This window comes from Hippocampus bargibanti, linkage group LG01, assembly GCF_051943395.1.
Source record: "Hippocampus bargibanti isolate YZ-2025 linkage group LG01, ASM5194339v1, whole genome shotgun sequence".
NCBI classification, from domain to species: Eukaryota; Metazoa; Chordata; class Actinopteri; order Syngnathiformes; family Syngnathidae; genus Hippocampus; species Hippocampus bargibanti.
Genome location: NC_142734.1, coordinates 35,594,813 through 35,616,002, shown reverse-complemented (window position 1 = coordinate 35,616,002; position 21,190 = coordinate 35,594,813). Strand labels below are relative to the sequence as shown.

Here is a 21,190-nt window from a genome sequence, read left to right as displayed (position 1 = left end):
GCCCGCTTTATGTCCTGTACAGCGGTGGTCCCCGACCTTTTTTTGCGCCACGGACCGGTTTAATGTCAGACAATAGTTTCACGGACCGGCGGATTAAAACAACAAAATAAGACGTTTGTTTTTTACTCATTTTGCTAGCTTACGGTGGGCTAATTTTAGCGGTATGTTTCACGTGACCTAGACAAGCGTTTTGACATGCGTCGAGTAAATCATAGACGGATGTAATCTGGTAATTTTTCATTTTATCTAAATTATTGATTCTTTCTACGCGGCCTGGTACCAAATGACCGGTACCGGTCCGCGGTTTGGCGACCTCTGCTGTACAGTATATGATAGTTGTCGACGTTAAGCGCTTTGTTACAGCTTCAGCTGTTGTTGCATTTCTTATATTGTATTCAACCCTACTTCTTTAATGGCTTCAGGAGCCGTTTTCAATTCAGTACCACAACGTATTATAGTACTGCCAATGCAGTGACCAAGGACAAAAAAACTTCGGTGAGTGTAATAATTTTTATAATGTGTCAAATTATAAAAGCAGACCTGAACTTAAGCAAAAACAACAATGGACTTGATATTTCAAGTCAAATATGACAAAAATATTTATGACATATTTTATTATAAGCAGTGGACACCATGGCTTAAAAACTCATATTTACAAAACTTTGTATACCGCTTGTTCACATTCAGGTTGCAAAGTGCCTCCAGGAGAGTCTCGGAGAGGCTCCAGGATGTCCGCGACCCTTATGAGAATATGCAAAATAGAAAATGGATGCAATATATCAATTGCTGAGTTTCCAAATGTGACAGAATCACCGGATTATTTGGTCTGTCTCTGTTTCGTGACCCCTCCGGATTTTCTGCCAGTCTTTGTCTTCAAAGAATTCTTATAAAGAAGGAGTCTCTCTGTGGTGTGAGGTGGCATGCGGTTCCGTTTCGCCCGTACGATACAGGCCGCCATCGGACAGAGCCTGTCGAAGCCCCCCGAGGTGGCGGGTACTGCCAGGAGTCTCTTGGCAAGGCTCTGCAGTTTTGGGAAGCGAGAGGCGGATTTCCAGTAAAGCAAAACGGAGGCGTTCCCCCACGGCGGCTCTGAGAGGTACACATCAAGTTCCGACGTCACAGTTTTGGACGGAAGCTGCGGGATGTCCTCATCCGCCTTGCGTTTGACCCCAATGAGATTAGTGGCGTCGCCAGTGTCGTCCCAGCTGCCCCCGGAGGCCTCCGCTGCCGTTTCCTCTCTGCCCTTCACCTCACTTTTCCAATCTTCCGACGTTTCTACTGCAGGATGAACCGGGTCCGCTTGGCTCCCAAGTGCGGCTTCCACAATGGTGCGAGCTTCATGTTTTGTTGGAGGTGTGAGGAAGCCTGCCTGGTCTTCAAGGTGGCCATCGGGGAATGTCTGCACGAGGAAAGTGAGAATTTTAGCGTGCAAATCATAGCAGAGCATTGGTTCCACCAAGCACACAAGTTTGCTGAGGTGATGCAAACTGCATTAGCTACATTTTAAGACTTGCACTGAATATTCAGAAAGTCTTGTTTTCGAGTTGGTGACGATTCCTGACGTGACGTCACGGAAGGAACGCCCCATGACCGAGAAAGCGACACACAATGCATTTTGCGGTACTTTGTTTGGTCTGAAAACTTCGTGTTGATGACGAAATTAGAAAGAAAACACACGAATAACGCGATGGTGAATCGTTGTGTGTTGCACCAAGGCTACTATTTGATACTAGTTGACACAAATTCCCAGCAGACAAATCAGCCCATTTCCAACGGAGCTTGGGTGCCATCTTGTGCATTTTCTGGGTGCTACATTGGAGTCCAGGCGCCTCAAAATGATACGGAAGGACTTCTTTAATCGATTGCAAACATTTATGCTTTCCTCTTCAGAACTATTTCAATCATATTCATAAGTGGATGAGTATCTTGGAGCCATTGTTTTGAGGCACAGGTGGATACACCTGATTTTCAAAATAAAACTTTCAGGACTAGCCTGGTAGCAAATGGCTAATAGACATCTCAATGGTCAGGGAGTTTCAGGATGCATACCTTCAGTTTGTTCCTGGGGTCAAGCACGGCAGCCGCAACCAGGTCTTTCTCATGAATAAAGGACTGGAAGTGAGTATGCAGGCCCGTGCGGAGGCCCTTTTTGAAGTGGGTGTAGTTTGTGTTACAGCCCTCCAACGTCTTCTCGAGGCCAACCAGAGCGGTCACAACAAATGAGATGGCCAATGCATTTCCGAGCAAGACCTACAGGTGACACCAGAACTCTCACATCCTCATCAAGCAGGTAGTTGACCGATGTCAGTGAATTCCCTACCTGCAAGACTTCCTGGAAGGGTTCCAGGAGCGCCAGAATGTCCAGCACTTGTTCCCTCTTGACCACGATGAGTGGCGGGGCGCTGGCCGTGTCGCTTGCCTCGCTGCGAGCCTGCGCCAGCACGGTGAGGATGCCGTTCCAAGCGGACTCTTGCACCATTCTGCGCAAGGACACCATCATGGAGTTCCAGCGGCAGTGGTTGGAGGGCGGAAACAAGGACACGCCACACTCCTTCAATAAAACCTTCGCGAGGACACAAAGAGGAGACGGCGTGATTTGATTTGGATCCGCCAACTTCGTGTAACTAACTGTGCTTTTGGCTCTCTTTGAACTCATTCACTCAATAAAGTGCTGGCCATGGTCTCTGGCGATGTGTTTTTTCTTTTCCACAAGGGGCAGCATTTCCCTTTGTCCAAGCTTCAGCTGTTGTTAAAACACTATCTCTAGTCAATATGTATGTATTGAATTTTGTACAGTGATAGAGATTAGACAGAAGAAGAAGTTATCATATTTTAAAGTTTCATGCTGTTGTATGCTTAGTCAACACTTGTGACTCAATACACAATTGAAGCACAGACAACCTGGGGGTCAATCGGGTCAACAGACACAGCAAGTTAAACTGTCATCTTCATCTAGGAGATCTGGCTTTGGACAGAATTTAGGACTTGGGAAACTCTTTATCAGGTTACAAATTTGTCAGTTCATGGAAGAGACAATGTTTTTTGTTTACAGCTGTTCGCACGTAGAACAACCAGGGATGTATCACTTAAATTTGACTCTCAATAAATAGCTTGGCAGAGTTTGCTGAATTCAGGTGTCTGTCATGAAAGGCTACGTCTCCTGCCGGCAGTAAAGAAAGTCTTTCTGGGTTCAAGTCTTTGTCCACCGTATCCGATCGAACATCTCTAACATGCAGCCGCCCCCATTTCAAACTCAGATAACTCCAGACCCATATAACTTAGGAATTACCTTTATTTGTGATAACAAAATATAGTCTCAGGTTTCTTACGCTGCATAGTCCTAAAACTCAATATTCTGTGGATCCTGCAATTTGAGTGAAAATGACAAAAACCCTGGCACTGGAGTGGACACATTTTTGCACATCGTCTGGCAGTGAATGTGTTAACAGGAAACATTTTATTGGCGTTTCCTGTGTTGGCATGGACTGCCGCCAGATGCCACCATAACAGTAAACGTCCTGCCAGACTTTTTCGAGCAACACAATCAATAAAAAAAGCAACTTCATTTCATAGCCTAAGTATGCATTTTCTTTCCTACCTCACTCCAGTACGTGCTGCCCCTGAAGAAAGCCACGACATTGTGGACGTGTGATAGGAGGTTTTCGACCACCCTGGAGTTCTTCAACGCCTCGCTGATCACCACCTGGAGCGTTTTTGCCACACAGGCGATTCTGTTTCCCATCTTGAGCTCCGAAAATGGCGACTCCGAATCGGGCATCCGGTCCGATAGAAAGGCCACGATCTCATCTCCGTCGGGTTCCCCTCTACTCGACGGGCACATGATCTTGTAGTCACAGAAGACGCTGTTAGCAGCCAGCACTTCTTTGGCGCGGTTGACGAGGACGTAGCCGATGCTCTGCGGAAAGACGCCGTAGCCCAGCAGAACGGCCTCCAGCTCCTTGGCTATGGCGCCGCTCAGGTCTTTGTGGCTCACGCGACGGAAGGCCACGGTGGGCCGGCGAATCTGCCACGAATCGCTGATGAAGTGGAGCTGCACGATGACGATGGGCTCATCGGGCAAATCGGAATTCATGCCGGCCCAGAGGTCACAGGTCACGTGAACGGCGCCCTCTCCGTCTTCGGATTTGCACAGGCGGGCCTTTAAATCGCGAATGAGCTGAGGTTTGACCGTTCTCTCCACGTCGTCATAAAGCTGCAAGCTGACGGCACGCTGGGACAGTTTGTGGTATTCGGGTCCGACGGTGCCCATGAAGGACCGGAAGCCGGCTCCCTCGACAAAACTGAATGAAAGGAGGACCATTAATTACTTTTGATATGCTTGAAAAAATCATGGCGGGTGATCCTCTGCAATCTAACAATGTTCTTGACAAACCCAACGCAAACACCTTTGTGTCTTTCCAAACGATGTCACGTAATTGGTCTATATTAATTCATGCCAAGAAATCCTGACCTGAAAACATTGTGCCAATGGCACTTTGTAACAAAATTATTATTATTATGATTATTAGTCTCCAAGCAACCAGAGACACAATAAGGCTTCTGAAGCTACCTGAGAGGGAGCATGTCCTCCGCGATCATCCTCAATGCAGCGTCAAGAAACTTTTTCTGATCCACCGCCGCGACCGCTGCCGGTCCCGGGGCAGTGACCCCACTGGAGGTGGGAGGGGTCGGGAGGGGGGCATTGTTTGGAGTGGGCGTGGACTTCTGGACGAGTTTGCGTTGCTCTTTTCTATCTTTGACCTACAGGAATGCAAAGTGCCAAAAGTCCGGCACGGAGGAAAAAAAAAAAGAAGAATTCTCTTCAGTATTCAGGATCTCATACCGCAGAACCAACAAGGAGCTCACCATTTCGGGAGTGACTGGCGAGGTGTCCAATAAAATGTCACACTTGAAGTTCACCTGCAAGATACAACAAAATGCCACTCTGTCATAATATCCCAGCATAACATCACCCCTTCTCGAGGACTTGCACACTGCAAGAATCAAGATAAGGGTGCGGAAAATCCTACTGGACCCGCTGCACCCTGCCCACCACCTCTTCCAGCTACTGCCTTCAGGCAGGCAAGACCGATCGATGCGCATCAAATTCAGCAAACATTTAAAGGACAACCGACACCATTTTTTTGTTTCCTAACTGACATCAGAAAAACGTTTTATAGCATCTAAAATACCCAAAATACGCAGTATGATATTTTAGTCAAATGCAAAACACCAATAAAAATGACTTAAAGTGTGCTGAAACTGCAAACCGGAAGTGGCCAGTTTCAGAAGGTCCCGCCCCCTTGTTCGTGACGTCACGCCAGGACGTCATGCCTTGCTCTAGAATCAAAACAATGTCTTCCGATTCGGATAAGATGCTTTCTTGTTACTCATCCATTTATGAATATGATTCAAATAGTTCTGAAGAGGAAAGCATACATGTTTGGAATCGATTAAGGAAGTCCTTCCGTATTATTTTGAGGCCTCTGGACTCCAATGTAGCTCCCAGAAAATGCACAAGCTCTATTGGAAATGGCCTCATTTGTCTGCTGGGAATTTGCACCACCTACTATCAAATAAGAGTCTTGGTGCAACACACAAATGTGTTTTCCTTATAATTTCGCCATCAACACGGATCAACACGAAGGTTTCAGACCAAACAAAGTACCGCAAAATGCATTGTGTGTCGCTTTCTCGGTCAGGGGCGTTCCCTCCGTGACGCCACGTCAGGAATCGTCACCAAGTCAAAAACAAGACTTCCGGAATATTCAGCGCGAGTCTTAAAAGGTAAAATATAGCAGCTATATGCGGTGGAATCTTTGCAAAATACGCTCAGTAGAAGTCATTTGAAGCCATTTGACAAATTATGTACACAAGGGTGTCCTTAATGATGTGTTCATACCCTTCCTTCCACAAACTGTTGAATATCAACGGAGATGTTGTCCGACTCCTTTTTGAGCTGCCCCAATCCGGCTTCCATTTTGAGCGTGGAGTTCCAGCGACATCTCACTGCTTGCTCTGTCCTGCAAGTAGAGAACACACACACACACACAAACTGCAATCACATCTTTGTGTTGCCGTGCCGATAGCCATATGGAGGGTGTTTCATTCCATGCCACATCCTACCTTCCAGGTACCAGTTTAGCAATCTCAGACCAGCGGTTCCCGAAGACAGAATGGGCTTTGTAAATGATGTGATCCTCCTCGTCGGTCCACTGGGACTTCTTCAACATGGGCTCCAAGTGGGCGTACCAACGCTTACGACACTGATTCTCCGTCCGCCCTTTCAGATGGTTGCAAATCAGACTCCAGCGATTGGTGCCAAACTGACCCACCAACTCTTTGATCTGCTCAGGGAACCAAAAAAAATACAATTATCCCACGTACCCCCACCACACACCCCAAAAATGATGGTCTACCATAATCCTTAAATGACGACCGACGCCCTCGGACAAGTTGTGTCCATAATTTGTAAAATCACTTCATATGACTTCTACTGAGCGTATTTTACAAAGATTCCACCGCATATAGCTATATTTTACGTTTTAAGATTCGCGCTGAATATTCAGGAAGTCATGTTTTCGAGTTGGTGAAGATTCCAGACGTGACGTCACGGAAGGAACGCCCCTGACCGAGAAAGCGACACACAATGCATTTTGCGGTACTTTGTTTGGTCTGAAAGCTTCGTGTTGATGGCGAAATTAGAAGGAAAACACATAAATAACGTGATGGTGAATCGTTGTGTGTTGCAACAAGACAACTATTTGATATTCGCTGACACAAATTCCAAGCAGACAAATCAGCCCATTTCCAACAGAGCTTGGCCGCCATCTTCTGCATTTTCTGGGTGATACATTTCTGTCCAGATGCCTCAAAATGACCCGGAAGAACTTCTTTAATCGATTGCAAACATTTATGCTTTCCTCTTCAGAACTACAGTAAAGTCTCGTTATATCGATATTCAAGGGAGTCCGAAAAAATATCGATATAACCGGGACTATCGATATATCCGACCCTGTTTGCATGTAATTTTCTCCGTGCGTGCATAGAAATAGTATCGATATATCCGATATCGATATAACGAGACTTTACTGTATTTGAATTATATTCATAACTGGATGAGTAACAAGAAAGTATCTTTTTCCAAATCTGAACTCTCTGAAGCCATTGTTTTGATTCTGGAGCAAGGCAGTTTGTGAAGGAGTTTCCTGACGAGGCGTCACAAAGGTGGGGGCGGGACTTTCTGAATCTCTCCAGTTTTGAGCTCATTAATGGCAGTTTTGGGCAACTTTAAGCCATTTGTATTGGTGTTTTGCGTTTGACTAAAAATATCAGCCTGCGTATTTTGGGTATTTTAGATGCGAAAAAACGTTTTTCTGATGTCAGGAAAAAAAAAATGGTGTCGGTTGTCCTTTAACGGTTCGATTGAATTAGTGTCCAGGTTCTTCACCTTTTCATCTTCCTCTTTGGTCCAGCAGTCTGGCGCCACATCGCTGCTCAGATATTTCCAGCGTAGTATACACTGTGTATCTGTCTTACCCTGTCAAGTAACAAGACATAACGGACCAATTCCAACTTATTTCTCAGTGAATGAGTATGTCACCTCTTTGATTTTGAAAACATATTCATGGATTTTTCTAGTCAGTGAAGCCAGAAAACAGCTATCTTGTGTTTTCACTGTTACTAGACAACTTATGTTATTTTACTGATTACATTCTCATCAATGCATGTTTTACTTTGAAATCCCATCCTTATGGACGAAATGTGCATGTACCGCTTCTCCTGAGGTAATATGAAAATGCATGACAAATAACTGGATTTCTAATAGGTGGGTTTAGCAAGTAGCAACGTTAGATGGATGCAGACAGCTTCACTTTTGCTGACCAGGAAGGAGTCAGCGGCATTGCTCGTCCGTTCTTGTGAAGTGCAAGCAAAGCAAAGAAAATAGGCAACCGTGCAGTATCGCGCTGATACGCTGCTGCAGTTTTTTTTTTTTTTTTGCCAGTTTGGAACTGATTGTGTTGTGTGATATATCTCATTCTAACTCATTCTTACTGGCAAAAGAGTGGCCACAGTAGTCCAGTTGCGTTCTCCAAAATTTCGGACAAGGATTTTTAGGTTTTCATCCTGCACAGAAGAGAAAATTAACATCAGGTGCATGACATTACTTTTTAATGTACCAGTAACTGCATGTCCAAAGACTGGGAGATAGCTCATAATATTTAGCACCGATTCACACCATTCAAGCAGTATAATAATTGTTATCCAAATAAAACACATTAAAAACCACCGCTGTACACGAGACCTTTCAGATGGTTGCAAATGTTCATGGAAATAGAGTTAAAGGACAACAGACGTCTCCGGACAAGTTGTGTCCATAATTTGTAAAATGGCTTCAAATGACCTCTACTGAGCGTATTTTACAAAGATTCCACCGCATATAGCTATATTTTACCTTTTAAGACTCGCGCTGAATATTCCGGAAGTCTTGTTTTTGAGTCGGTGGCGAATCCGTACGTGACGTCACTAAAGGAACGCCCCTGACCGAAAAAAAGGACACATTGTAGCAGTCCTTCGATCACGTCAATGTATTTTGCTGTATTGTTTGGTCTGAAAACCTTATGTTGCACCCAAAAGCCGCCAGAGGAGGGCGACCAAGCTCCATGGAAGGAATTTATCAGCCTGTGGAAACGGGCTGATTCATTCCTCACACGGAGGTTGGTCGCCATGTTCTGCCTTTTTTAGGTGCGACATTTCCCACCGCTGATGCCTCAAAACGACACGGAATAAATTATTTAATCAATTGCAAACATTTATGCTTTCCTCTTCAGAACTATTTGAATCATATTCATAACTGGATGAGTAACAAGAAAGCATAGTCTCCGAATCTGAAGCCATTGTTTTGATTCTCCAGCAATGCAAGACGTCTTGGCGTGACGTCACGAACAAGGGGGCGGGACCTTCTGAAACTGGCCACTTCCAGGTTCATTTTGAAGTAGTTTTGGGAGACTTTAAGTCATTTTTATTGGTGTTTAGCATTTGACTAAAAATATCATATCATTGGGTATTTTAGATGCTATAAAACGTTTTTCTCCTGTCAGTTAGGAAACAAAAAAGTGACATTGCTTGTCCTTTAAACAACATGAGCATTTAATCAGAATATAGGATGTGGTGTAAAGGTGGCCTTAATTTAATCGGCGACAAGTACACCGTGTGATTTGGCAATTAAATAAAATGTTCTTTTCACTCACCTCCTCCAGAGTCCATATTCCTTTGGGGCTATCCTTGTCCCCAGCACTTGAGTCTGCGTCAATACATAGAGCAACATCATCCTGTTCTGCCATACTGCAAATACATATTGACAGTGAGTTTGACACACTAATAAGAGACAGTATGCTTCAGCTTGCATGATAAAAGCATAATTTCTATCAGCTGCTTAGAAGTGGAGAAGGGGGCTTTTAGCTTGTCTTCATTCGACCGTTTAATGTGGAACAAATGAAGGAAATGGCGTAAACAGAAAATCACATTTCATTAAAATATGATTCTGGTCAACTTTTCCTCTTTGATTACTTTCTGGAGATATTTATTCTTGACTGTAAATTGTAATTAAAGCCCCCCCCCTACCCCCAAGTATCAACTTCTACAGACGAGAGAGAGACACGTTAAGTCTGGAAGCTGCTCAATAAATGTGGTCGATGATGTCGCCCCGTCCAAGAAGAAACATTAGCATGTTCACTTCCACCACACGTGCATCCTTATGCATCACGTACTACGACTTAAAAGATGCACGAAGTAGGAGCTCGTGCAATGTGCGATTCAACTTTGCATTTGCAAAAGGTACAATACTACAAACGATTTTTACTCAACGCCATCAGGCAAGGTGGTTTGTATTGAATTAAAACAAAGATTTCAAGATTGAGAAAATACATTTGTGAGGAAACTAAAACGAGATCTTCATTATTTCAATAGTCCAACTCGTAAACATTTGCTTCTATTTTTCTTAGGTGGTGTGGCGTTTGAAATTTCCAAATGTCTGTCTTGGACTCACCATACAAGTAACATGCTGGAGCTCAACAATCACGGATCATTTTGTTGTTTACACATTATCACGAAAAAAATGATACGATCTCACAGACTGTCCACAGAACAACATCGTCATTCCTTTTATTTATAAGAGTCTACATAGAGTTAAACATGAGTGCTGAGAATTTTTTGAATGCAGCTCAACGCATTTTTGTGACGCTCTAAGACGGTTTGCTAAAGTTAGCTCCCTTTCAACGAGTCGGCGATAGCAGGCAAAAACCAAAACACGTGGCGAGAATCATACAAAAATCATTCGGCTCATGGAGACGATTCGTAAGTTAGGGGTAAATTAGTCACCTTATTTGTCCAAATCGGCTTTACAGCCTGGCTGTAAATAGCAAGCCAGCATACTCGCACGAACACGAACACGAGTGCCTCTACTGCTAAATGCTAATTGTAATGCTCACTAGTGATGTGTTATCCGCGAACGAAACAGCTCTTAAAGCCGTCTCTTTGAAGGGAACGACTGGAGCCGGCTCTCAATAGGGAGCCGATTAAAAGAACCGATTCCACAACGCCTTCGGTTAAAGTCGCACGCGATTGGTCAAAATCTGTGGTAGAAGACACGCGCGCACACACACGAATATAAATAAAGTCACAGAATTTTTTTTTTAAATGATATGATGCATTGTCTATTTTTGGTGGTTAATTAATTTAAGCAAAAAAAAAATGAGGAGAGATTTGGGAGCCGAAGGAGCCAGATATTTTAAGTATGCCGAGCCAAAAAAAAAAACAGCTCTCTGAAAGGAGCCGGAATTCCCATCGCGAATTGAAGTGTGTCGTTCGCGAACGAACCTGTCTCTAATATACGGGTCTTTGAAGTGGAGCCAACTCCTAATAGGGAGCCGCTTATAGGAGCCGAATTTTTTTATCCTTCGGTTAAAGCTGCACGGGATTGGTCAAAATCCGTGGGAGAAGTCAGGCACATTCACACGCGTATACACACACACTTGTTTTTCCTCATTTAATTTTTTACACCCCATTTAATTGTTTTTCAGCCACCACGACAAGTCTTAAAAATGTTTTATTCTTCCTGTGGTTTGATGAACACAGTTCTGAACTGACGCATGCTTAAAAGACAACACCTTGAGCCAAATGGCATTGAAACATTTCATAATTCATCTAAAAGCTATGGTGACAAATGGCATGTGACAGAGATGCTACCCAAAAAAAGGCACTCACACCATTTGTTGTCCTTGACCGTTACTTCCTCACAATAGCAAGACAACTGAATGCCACCAATTCTTTGGGGAGTGCACTTTTTTTCTGTTTTCTGTGTACAAAGTGCAGAAAGGCATGCTTGGATGAGTTTGGTTCTGAAGAACAAGGGCATTCAACACTCACTGTCCTCACTATTGGACATACAGTATTTTCATAGCATCAGAGAAACAATAACACAACGATCTCATATTTACATTCACCAACTCTTAATCATATACTTCAAGAGATCAAACTCGACTGGATAGACTTTTAAGTCCACGTACTCTGTTACAAAATGGCACCTACTGAGGACCCTTACATTGAATAAGGTTAGGCACATTGTCATATTACACAAAGGGCCATACGGTTAGCTCTTCAAGCAGTGAGTTGGTTTTACAGAAAGCTGTCCTCGCTCGCCACGTAGGAGAAACCGTTGAAGGCATTGTTGGAACTCGTGCTGGCATTGAAATCCGGCGTCCGGCTCACAGAATTTGAAACTGTTTCCCTGGTGAACTCCGGGTCGATATGCTGAGTGTCGGCAGGGCCCCTCTAAACGTGAAGAAGGAGATTGCGACAGTTGTGTGTATAGATTAGTGAGGAGTTGTTCTTGCGAGAAATAATATGAAATAGCATCATGAAATGCAAAATAAAGAATGAAACAGTGAATGTGTTATCATTTAAAGGACAACCGACACCATTTTTTTGTTTCCTAACTGAAATCAGAAAAATGATTTAGAGCATCTAAAATACCCAAAACACACAGGGTGATATTTTAAACACCAATAAAAATGACTTAAAGTGTCCAAAAACTGCTACAAATCAGCTCAAAATTGGGGATTTTCAGAAAGTTCGTGACGTCACACCAAAATGTCTGGCCTTGCTCGAGAGTCAAAACAATGGCTTCAGATTCGGAAAAGATGCTTTCTTGTTACTCATCCAGTTATAAATATGATTCAAATAGTTCTGAAGAGCAAAGCATAAATGTTTGCAATGGATTAAAGGAGTCCTCCCATATCAAGTCGAGCCGTAAATGACAGCAATGTAGTGTTCCAGAAAATGCACAAGAAGGCGCCCAAGCTCCGTTGTAAATGGGCTGGGAATTTGTGTCCGTCAATATCAAATAGTAGTCTTGGTGCAACACACAACGATTCAATGACTATCTTTAGGCTCAAAATACAACGGAGAAGCACAGTAGCACTGCATTTATGAAAAGTTTTGTGGGTCTTACTCGATTATTTAGCCTCGTACACAAAGTAACTGGGTGAGATGTTATTATTGTAGGGGAGATAAAGTAGTACAAGTTACATTTTTAAATGTGTGAACTGACACTCACCACATTGGGGTTGTAAGGAGGAGTGATTCTCTTGTGGTAAATGTCATCCCAGTTGATTGAAGAGAAAAATGTGTGGTTCTTGATTTCTAACTATAGAAAAAAATCATACAGATCAATTGAACTGTATACGGATGCTTGCGAGAGTTTTCAGCGTTTATCCCACTCCGAATTGAAAGAAACGTACAAAGTCGGCAATGGCCCCGAAGCGTCTGTGCTGGTCCTTCTGTAGGAGACCCTCCAGCAAGGAGCACACAGCCTCAGACTTCCCTGGTGGGAGCAGGAGAGGTTTATGGAGAATGCCATCATACATTTCTCCAACGTCACGGCTGTAGAAAGGAGGCTATCGTGAAGAGAATGGGCAGATGTTATCAACTACACGCACAAAGACAAATACGAACACACAGATACACACGCTTACCAGACTGTAAATCATTTCATAAAGCACAGCTCCAAGACACCACCAGTCAACCGTCCTGTCATATGGTTCCTTGCGAAGAACCTCCGGTGCTAAGTACTTTTGGTGGCAAACATCCAAATTCAGAGCAGAAACAAAATAAAAACTGATGATAAAATGCGTTGCCAAAATCAACACACAACTTTTTTTATGGAATACATCTATCAAATCTGTTCAAACATTCAGGCTGTTATTAAAATTATAAAAATGTAATATCACATGCTCAAATAGTGACACCTTTTTTAAACAAACTGTATTTGCTGTATTTTTATTTCTAGATCTGCATGTGAGTAAATTTAAAGTATCAGTGTATGTTTGGGTTTTCAGATCCGCTGACATGCAGTATTCAACTCACTTCCGGTGTTCCACAGAAAGTTGAGGTGGTTCCTTCTGGTTCCACACCTTCTTTGCACAAACCAAAATCTGTTAGCACCACGTGGCCCTGAAACATCATAAACGCAAGCATGGAGATGTGTTCACGTGTAAGTGGACAAAAACATCGGTCAGAAGAGCTGTGATGATTTTGCTGTTCAGCGCGCCACTGTCATGTTGCCAATCATGCATAGTCGAGTATTTAAGGACTGTTGGATTGTTCACAAGATCTTTTGCCCATGTATACAGCTGATAATTTTTTCCTCAATTGTTGTTCAATAAGTAATTTTGGACCACAGTACAGTACAGTATTTTGTGTATTTTCCATGGTTAAATGTACCTTGCTGTTTGCAATTGTATTTTGTTCATATCTGGTCTTCCTGTCTTGTTGTTGCCAAGGAGTTCTGTTTATATTTTGTCTGTACTTTTTTTTAATCAATATTTGTATTTTTTTTTTTTTTTGTAATGCGGTTGATCTGAGTCTGCGTTTTGGGGATCCACACCCCACCTGGTTTGTGTTGGACCGTGTCAGGAGGAGAATGTGTGACTGTTATTCACCTGAGAATCTAAGAGAATATTTTCGGGCTTCAGATCCCTGCAAAGAACACACACACACACGCACACACAACATCACAATTTAGAAGGGTGGATGGATATGTATGCTGGGTGGGCTGGGTTGGTTGGATTGGATGGGTGGGTGGGTGGCATTGGATACAGGGATGGGTGGGATTGAATAGATGGATGGATGGGTGGGTTGGGTTGGGTTGAATTGGATTGGATGGATGCATGGATCAATGGAGGGATGGATCGATGGATGGGTGGGTTGGGTTGGATGGAAGGATGGGATTGGATGGGTGCGTTGGGTGAGTTCGATTGGATGGATGGATCAATGGAGGGATGGATGGGCGGGCTGGGTGGATTGGATGGATGGGTCGGTGGGTTGGGTTGAATTGGATTGGATGGATGCATGGATCAATGGAGGGATGGATCGATGGATGGATGGGTGGGTTGGATGGATGGATGGGATTGGATGGGTGCGTTGGGTGAGTTCGATTGGATGGGTGGGTTGGATGGATGGATCAATGGAGGGATGGATGGGCGGGCTGGGTGGATTGGATGGATGGGTCGGTGGGTTGGGTTGAATTGGATTGGATGGATGCATGGATCAATGGAGGGATGGATCGATGGATGGGTGGGTTGGGTTGCATGGATGGATGGAAGGATGGATGAGTGGATGGATGGATGGGATTGGATGGGTGCGTTGGGTGAGTTCGATTGGATGGCTGGGTTGAATTGGATGGATGCATGGATCAATGAAGGGATGGATGGATGGGTTGGGTGAGTTGGATTGGATGGGTGGGTTGGATTGGAATGGATGGATGGATGGTTGGGTGGGTTGGATGGTGTTGGGTGGGTGGATGGGGAGAGATTATTTTTCCTACAGAAATTTCCTGCGTGTAGGTGTGACTTTATATTTCCTATCATCTGGGCTGTACTTGCTAGATCATTTTTGTTTGACATCATAACAATTGAAGTCATTCAATGTTATAGGGAAAGAAAACAAATGTCTTCAATCTACTGCAAGAATACAAATATGGATTGATAACATATCGTGGGTGATGTCCCAATATTAAGAAATCCAAATATAGTCTGACCTGTAGACAATATTGAGGGAGTGAAGGTAGCCAATAGCGCTCGCCACCTCTGCCGTATAGAACCTAGCTCTGGGCTCAGAAAAGCATCTCTCACGTTGTAGGTGAAAGAAGAGCTGCAGAAACAAAATGGCGAGCACGTTCACAAGGAACACCTCAGAAATATGAATCCATTTGCTTGCTTCGATTGCTTGCGCATACTTCTCCACCATTCACGTAGTCCAGGACAAAGTAGAGTTTCTCGGTGGTCTGGAAGGAGTAATGGAGGCGAACCAGAAACGGGTGTTTTAAGCTTTTGAGCAGCACGTTTCTCTCCGCCATGATGTTTTTTTGCTGCAAAAGGAGACGCGTGGATATCAAAGAGGTGACGCGCTGCATGAGCACAGCTAATTTACTCTTACTTTTCATGGAGTTACATAAATTGTCCTTTGCACCAAGCATTGTGCGGATTAGATAAAACGGATTATGCGCTTTTGCTTCCAAACGATGATCAAAACAGAGGATGTTGCTCTGGTTCAGACAAGTAGAAGTACATTATGTAAAAGCATTTTTTTTTTGCTCTCATGTTTTTCTTTAGATAGTTTAAACGGATTCATGACATAAATAATAATAATAATAATAATAATAATAATAATACATGTAATTTCTCAGCGCCTTTCAAACTAAATTCCTTTGGTGTCTGAATCAGAAGCTGACTTGAAATGTCAAAAATGCCCTGTGTTTTTTTTTAGTATATCATACTTTCCGTTGTATAAGGCGCACCCAAAAGCCTTGATTTTCTTTAAAAGATGACCCTGCGCCTTATATGCAGGTGCGTTTTGAGCCACAATTGGTCTCGCAAACTACTGTCAGCAGCGACCCCCACCCCTCTACTGTAGCCTTATAATGTAAACTTGTATATATTTACATATTATATTTGGAGACCCTTTTTCCTTTATTAAAGGTGTGCCTTATAGTCCCGTGCTTCTTACATAAGGAAAAAGTTTGAAAATACACCATTCGCCTTTTACTACGGTGTGCCTTATACACCGGAAAATATGGTAACTTTTAGAAAACATCTATATTTTGGCCGTTTTCATATCTAAATTATTCAAATGAGCGTGTATCTCATGACCTCATTGCACCGCGTGTCCAGCTGCGACATAATAGGCGCTCACCTCCTTTTTTTTCAAGATAACTTTCTTCTGCAGTACTTTGACAGCATAGAACTGGTTGGTGGCTTTGAGCTTGGCGAGCAGGACCTGCATTGGAAAGTTTGTGGGTTAATTTGGTTTTGTTTAGCAAACACTTGACAGCGCCAAATAGTCGCCCTGCGGACAGGACATGGTTGCAGAAGCCCTCGGATGCCTGTGAGAACACCTGACACTGACAAAATTGAATCATGTCAAGCCAGAAGGACAAGACGGCAATATTCAAGCATGACTTTTGCTGACAATTCTCAGTAGCAGTTTACAGCAGAGGTCCCCAACCCCCGGGCCGCGGACCGGTACCGGTCCGTGGGTCATTTGGTACCGGGCCACGTAGAAAGAATAAATAATTTACATAATTTCCGTTTTATTTATTATCTGAGTCCGGACTATGTTTTATTTTGAAAAATGAAAAATTACCAGATTACATCTGTTTTTGTTTCACTTGTTTTTGTGGTGCGTCTTATTTTGAAGGCACGTTTAAACATTACAATGGTGATCATAGAGCGTTAAGGGGCAGAGACGGTGTAACATATGTTGTTGTTGGCGCTATGTTACCAGAACTCTGCTAATAAAGTTGTATAAAAATCCACAATGGTTTCACGTTTATGATTATATTTAAAAGAAAAAAAAAAAAACAGTTTCCATGGCTGTCATATCATTTTATTTTGTTGTATTCATCCGCTGCTCTGTGAAAATATTGTCTGACATTAAACCGGTCCGTGGCGCAAAAAAGGTATAAGATAATAATAATAATAATAATAATAATAATAATAATAATAATAATAATAATAATAATAATAATAATAATAATAATAATAATAATAATAATAAAACTCTCAAGGACACTTTACAGTCACATGTTATCCGTTTTGGGAGAAGGGATGAAGAAAGTGGAAGCAAAGCAAAGGAATTGTGTGTAAACATTGAATTAAAAAAACACTACAAAATAAAATAGTTACAGACTGCATTCTACAGAGATGCAGTTCACTGCCGGTGCACTCTTGAGCAAGGCACTTAAGTTGGGTTTAGAGGTTTAGAGAGGGCAAGAGAGTGACAGAGAGAGAGAAATCATGTTGAATGTCCAACTAGCTCATTGAGTGGCCTTGCAAGGTCAAAATGGGTTCATTTCAACACGAAGTGAATAAGTAATCGCGTCACCTTTCCAAAGGTCCCTTTGCCAATGACAGCCAGGAAGTCAAAGTCAGTGGGCTTGGCACTGCAACAGGACACAGAGTTATTCATTGAAGCTTTTCTAATGTTCGGTGCAAAACATTACACACACAGTTAAATTTCTTCAGTAATGCTGAATTACAAATGTAATCAAGATTATACTGTACATAGTCAATCAATATTATTAGTATTATCATTCCAATAAATATATTTATTGGAATGATCAGAGTATGAAAAAATATAATGAGCTATCATTGTGTGCTATCATGTTTTATGAGGTTTTAGTAGCATTTTGTGCGTAAATGTTTCGATGAATTAATCTTTTCAATCTTACCGCAATCTAAAGCAATTTTAAAATAAAGTCTTTGATATTTGTCCATGTCCAAAATATTCGGGTCCACAGCCTGTTACAGGAGACAGTTTTGCCGCGACTATTTATAATCACAACGCCAATCAAATAGGGCTACTTTGCGCACCATTTGAGGCCACCTGAATTTTGTTTTGTTTCATGTTATTTAGGATCATATGCCAGCTAACACTATGAATGCAACTCATGTACAGGGGCTTTGTTTTTACTCAATGCAGTAATTGTACTATTGATTTCAATTTCGATGTAGATGGGCTCAGAATTGCAAACATGTTAGAAGCTTGATGTTTTATGATCCATCCTGTTTTAACGGACGACCAACACCATTTCTTTGTTTCCTAACTGACATCCGAAAAACGTTTTATTGCATCTAAAATACCCAAAACACGCAGGCTGATATTTTTAAGTCAAATAAAAAACACAAATAAAAGACTTAAACTGTCCCAAAACTACTTCAAAATGACCTTCTAATTTCGCCATCGACATGGATCAACACGAAGTTTTCAGACCAAACAAAGTACCCAAAATGCATTGTGTGTTGCTTTCTCGGTCAGGGGCTTTCCTGACGTGACGTCACGTCAGGAATCGTCACCAACTCAAAAACAAGATTTCCTGAATATTTAGTCTTAAAACGTAAAATCTAGCTCTTTGCGGTGGAATCTTTGTAAAATACGCTCAGTAGAAGTCACTAGAAGTGATTTTACAAATTATGGATACGACTTGTCCGGCGGCGGCGGTTGTCCTTTAAGTGATATAACGATTTTCACCATAATAAAACGTCGTTATTATTATTATTTTTTTTTGTAGAACACTCATTTATGTGTCGCAGACCCCATTCTGAGAACCAGTGCCCTTGACAACATGCTGAGAACTTAAAACAAGAATGCTCATCTGGTGCGTAAGGGCGGAACTACTTACTGAGGGTCACCTGAAGGACCCAGGTTAACGTCATCATGGGGGGAAGAGGATGGCGACTGTAGCTGGAAGACAATAAGTGCAAAGAAGGGGGGGGGGAATCCTTATAAAACACAAAAGCTGCTGTATTAAAACGAATGCTGCCATTGTTCAAATGTTTGTTTGTGCAATGAAACAATTAGTGATACCTCGGTTTACGAACCCCTTGGCTGACAAACTTTTCGGTTTACGAACGTTAAATTTATGAACATTTTACCTTGGCATCCGAACTATTTTTCAGGATACACAAGGAGCTGCCACAATGAGTGATGTGTCGTTCGCAAACAAGTCCGTTCTCCTAAAACAAAATGGCAGGCGGTTTGTTTTGGTCCTCTATACCCCGCCCCCAGTCATAGGTTAAAGCCACGTGATTGGTCAAGAATGTAGCAGTGTGGGGGGGGACATTAAAGAGACAGGCAGACGACAGAGAAACAGTTTGGACAGTTTGGATTTGGACTCGGTTCAACTTTGATCGTTCAAAGGCTCAAATAAAACGACTTTATTATATAGTACAGTTTATTTCTTTAATTATAATACCATAGCACATTTATTATACGTAAAATAAGGTATGTGTAGTTTTAAGGCTGAGAAAATTAGAAAGTAGAAAATTATCTTTTAAGGGGACCTGGGAACGGATTATTCCCATTTTAATGGTTTCCTATGGGAAATTATTTTTTGGGATACACACTTTCCGTCTTATACACTCTGTCAGGGAACTAATTAAGTTTGTAAGCTAAGGTATCACTGTATTTCATTCCGGTTTTAACCGTGTCACAAAATACAGTTAAGGGACGACATCAGGTAAAAGCGTGAACTACAGTAAAGTCTCGTTATATCGATATTCAAGGGAGTCCGAAAAAATATCGATATAACCGGGACTATCGATATATCCGACCCTGTTTGCATGTAATTTTCTCCGTGCGTGCATAGAAATAGTATCGATATAACCGGGACTATCGATATATCCGATATCGATATAACGAGACTTTACTGTATTTTGCAACAAGGAATAAAACTCACTCACATTACAGTGGGCCATGTCTCTTATCCATTCCAGTCCCAGTGGGAACACAGCATCCGTTTGATCGATCTGACAAAAGAGGCAAGAGATGTTTATTTCAAATTCTAGGTGTAATCCACCTACATAGAATACATACATAGAATAAGGTAGATTGTAGTTTTAAGGTTTATTTAGTTGAAAATTATATTTTATGGAGATCTGGGAACGGATTATTCTCATTTTAATGGTTTCCTATGGGAAATTAATTTTTGGAATACACACTTTTCGCCCTACACACTGTCAGGGAACCAATTAAGTGTGTAAGCCAAGGTCCCACTGTAGCGTAAAGTGCAATTAACCTTCATATCCACATGTTAAACCACATTTAAAAAATGTGAGTAAATTGAGATTGAACCTTTGTTATTTTGGCATACATACATACATTTTGAGACATTGTTGTTTAGTGATATGTAATGAGACTGAAACACCCGTCTGATCTTCTGCAATGTGTTATTTTGGTAGCCATGAAATGCTGAGCTCAGTGTGTGCAGAGCGGGTCCGTCTGGTTTGTACGGTAGGAGATGCTGGACCAGCAGGAGACACATTGAAGGGCATATAGAGATACAGAGTATGTGTTTACATGCTAAATATTGGCCGATTCTGCCACAAAAATACAAGAACACATGCGTTTGCATGCACGGAATTATCAATCATCATGTTTCTCTCGAAAAACTGAAGAGTGGAAGAATCTCCTAGTAGTTTACGCATTGGAAGATATCACAACACAATGGGAAAAAAAGTCCCATTCTTTAGTATTTTTATTATTTTGCTCAGTGATAATGTGTGTGACAAATTGAATGGTTATTAACATATTAAATAAAGAAAAAAAATATGCACCAAAATGTCTATTTTACAATTACGGTCAATATGAATAACTAGTGGCGTGAAATGAATTCTGAACGTTGAAAATAAGCAATGTTTTCCGCCTGAAGTGAAAATTACAAACTTTTGCAGTAAAAAAAAGTTTGTTCTTGCTCATAATCTTTGAATCACCAAGAAGCATGAAGAACAATCTAGATTAAACATGTAACATTAGAACGTAATATTTGCCTGAATAATGACATTTTTTTCTAAATGTAACATCAATAGCTTAAAAGATCAGCAAACAACTTCAATAGCAATGCATTAACAACTACCAGTTTTTTGAAAGCATACCTATATATACTAATGTTATTATAGAAGCATTATGTGAAAGGTGTACAGAGTGCTCACCTGTGAGTGCAGGAAGACGATTACGGTGTGAAGGCGTTCACCAAAAATGTGTGCAGCAGCAGACGCTGCTTGCCAAACACTGACTGATCTGCGGTCAGTTGTACACTTGAAGAGTGAATGATTGATGGATGGATAGTTATTCA

General features: G+C 42.0%; 2 protein-coding genes across 4 annotated transcripts; both read right to left on the bottom strand.

The window, feature by feature from the left end:
* Positions 1-496: 496 nt before the first annotated feature.
* mybl2a (MYB proto-oncogene like 2a) lies at positions 497-10,517 on the bottom strand. 2 transcript variants are annotated; one of them, XM_089013847.1, is made up of 12 exons: positions 10,381-10,517; positions 9,252-9,345; positions 8,056-8,127; positions 7,451-7,540; positions 6,127-6,347; positions 5,903-6,023; positions 4,867-4,920; positions 4,571-4,761; positions 3,599-4,301; positions 2,321-2,563; positions 2,050-2,250; positions 497-1,399 (listed from the first exon to the last, which is right to left on the bottom strand). In XM_089013847.1, exons 2-12 carry the CDS (start codon positions 9,342-9,344, stop codon positions 818-820), a joined length of 2,571 nt encoding a protein of 856 aa, XP_088869973.1. In that variant the 5' UTR covers position 9,345; positions 10,381-10,517; the 3' UTR covers positions 497-817. The 2 variants fall into 2 exon arrangements, with proteins under 2 accessions (XP_088869973.1, XP_088869982.1); XM_089013856.1 differs by lacking the exon at positions 10,381-10,517 and adding an exon at positions 8,456-8,540.
* Positions 10,518-11,091: 574 nt separating this feature from the next.
* On the bottom strand, positions 11,092-21,142 carry sgk2a (serum/glucocorticoid regulated kinase 2a). 2 transcript variants are annotated; one of them, XM_089013828.1, is made up of 14 exons: positions 21,048-21,138; positions 19,800-19,865; positions 18,993-19,073; positions 18,740-18,801; positions 17,443-17,500; positions 16,252-16,335; positions 15,296-15,427; positions 15,098-15,210; positions 14,001-14,037; positions 13,426-13,512; positions 13,035-13,130; positions 12,801-12,956; positions 12,617-12,706; positions 11,092-11,832 (listed from the first exon to the last, which is right to left on the bottom strand). In XM_089013828.1, the coding sequence occupies exons 2-14, from the start codon at positions 19,812-19,814 to the stop codon at positions 11,677-11,679; spliced, it is 1,167 nt and encodes a 388-aa protein (XP_088869954.1). In that variant the 5' UTR covers positions 19,815-19,865; positions 21,048-21,138; the 3' UTR covers positions 11,092-11,676. The 2 variants fall into 2 exon arrangements, with proteins under 2 accessions (XP_088869954.1, XP_088869963.1); XM_089013837.1 differs by lacking the exon at positions 18,993-19,073 and having other exon boundaries at positions 21,048-21,142.
* Positions 21,143-21,190: the final 48 nt, after the last annotated feature.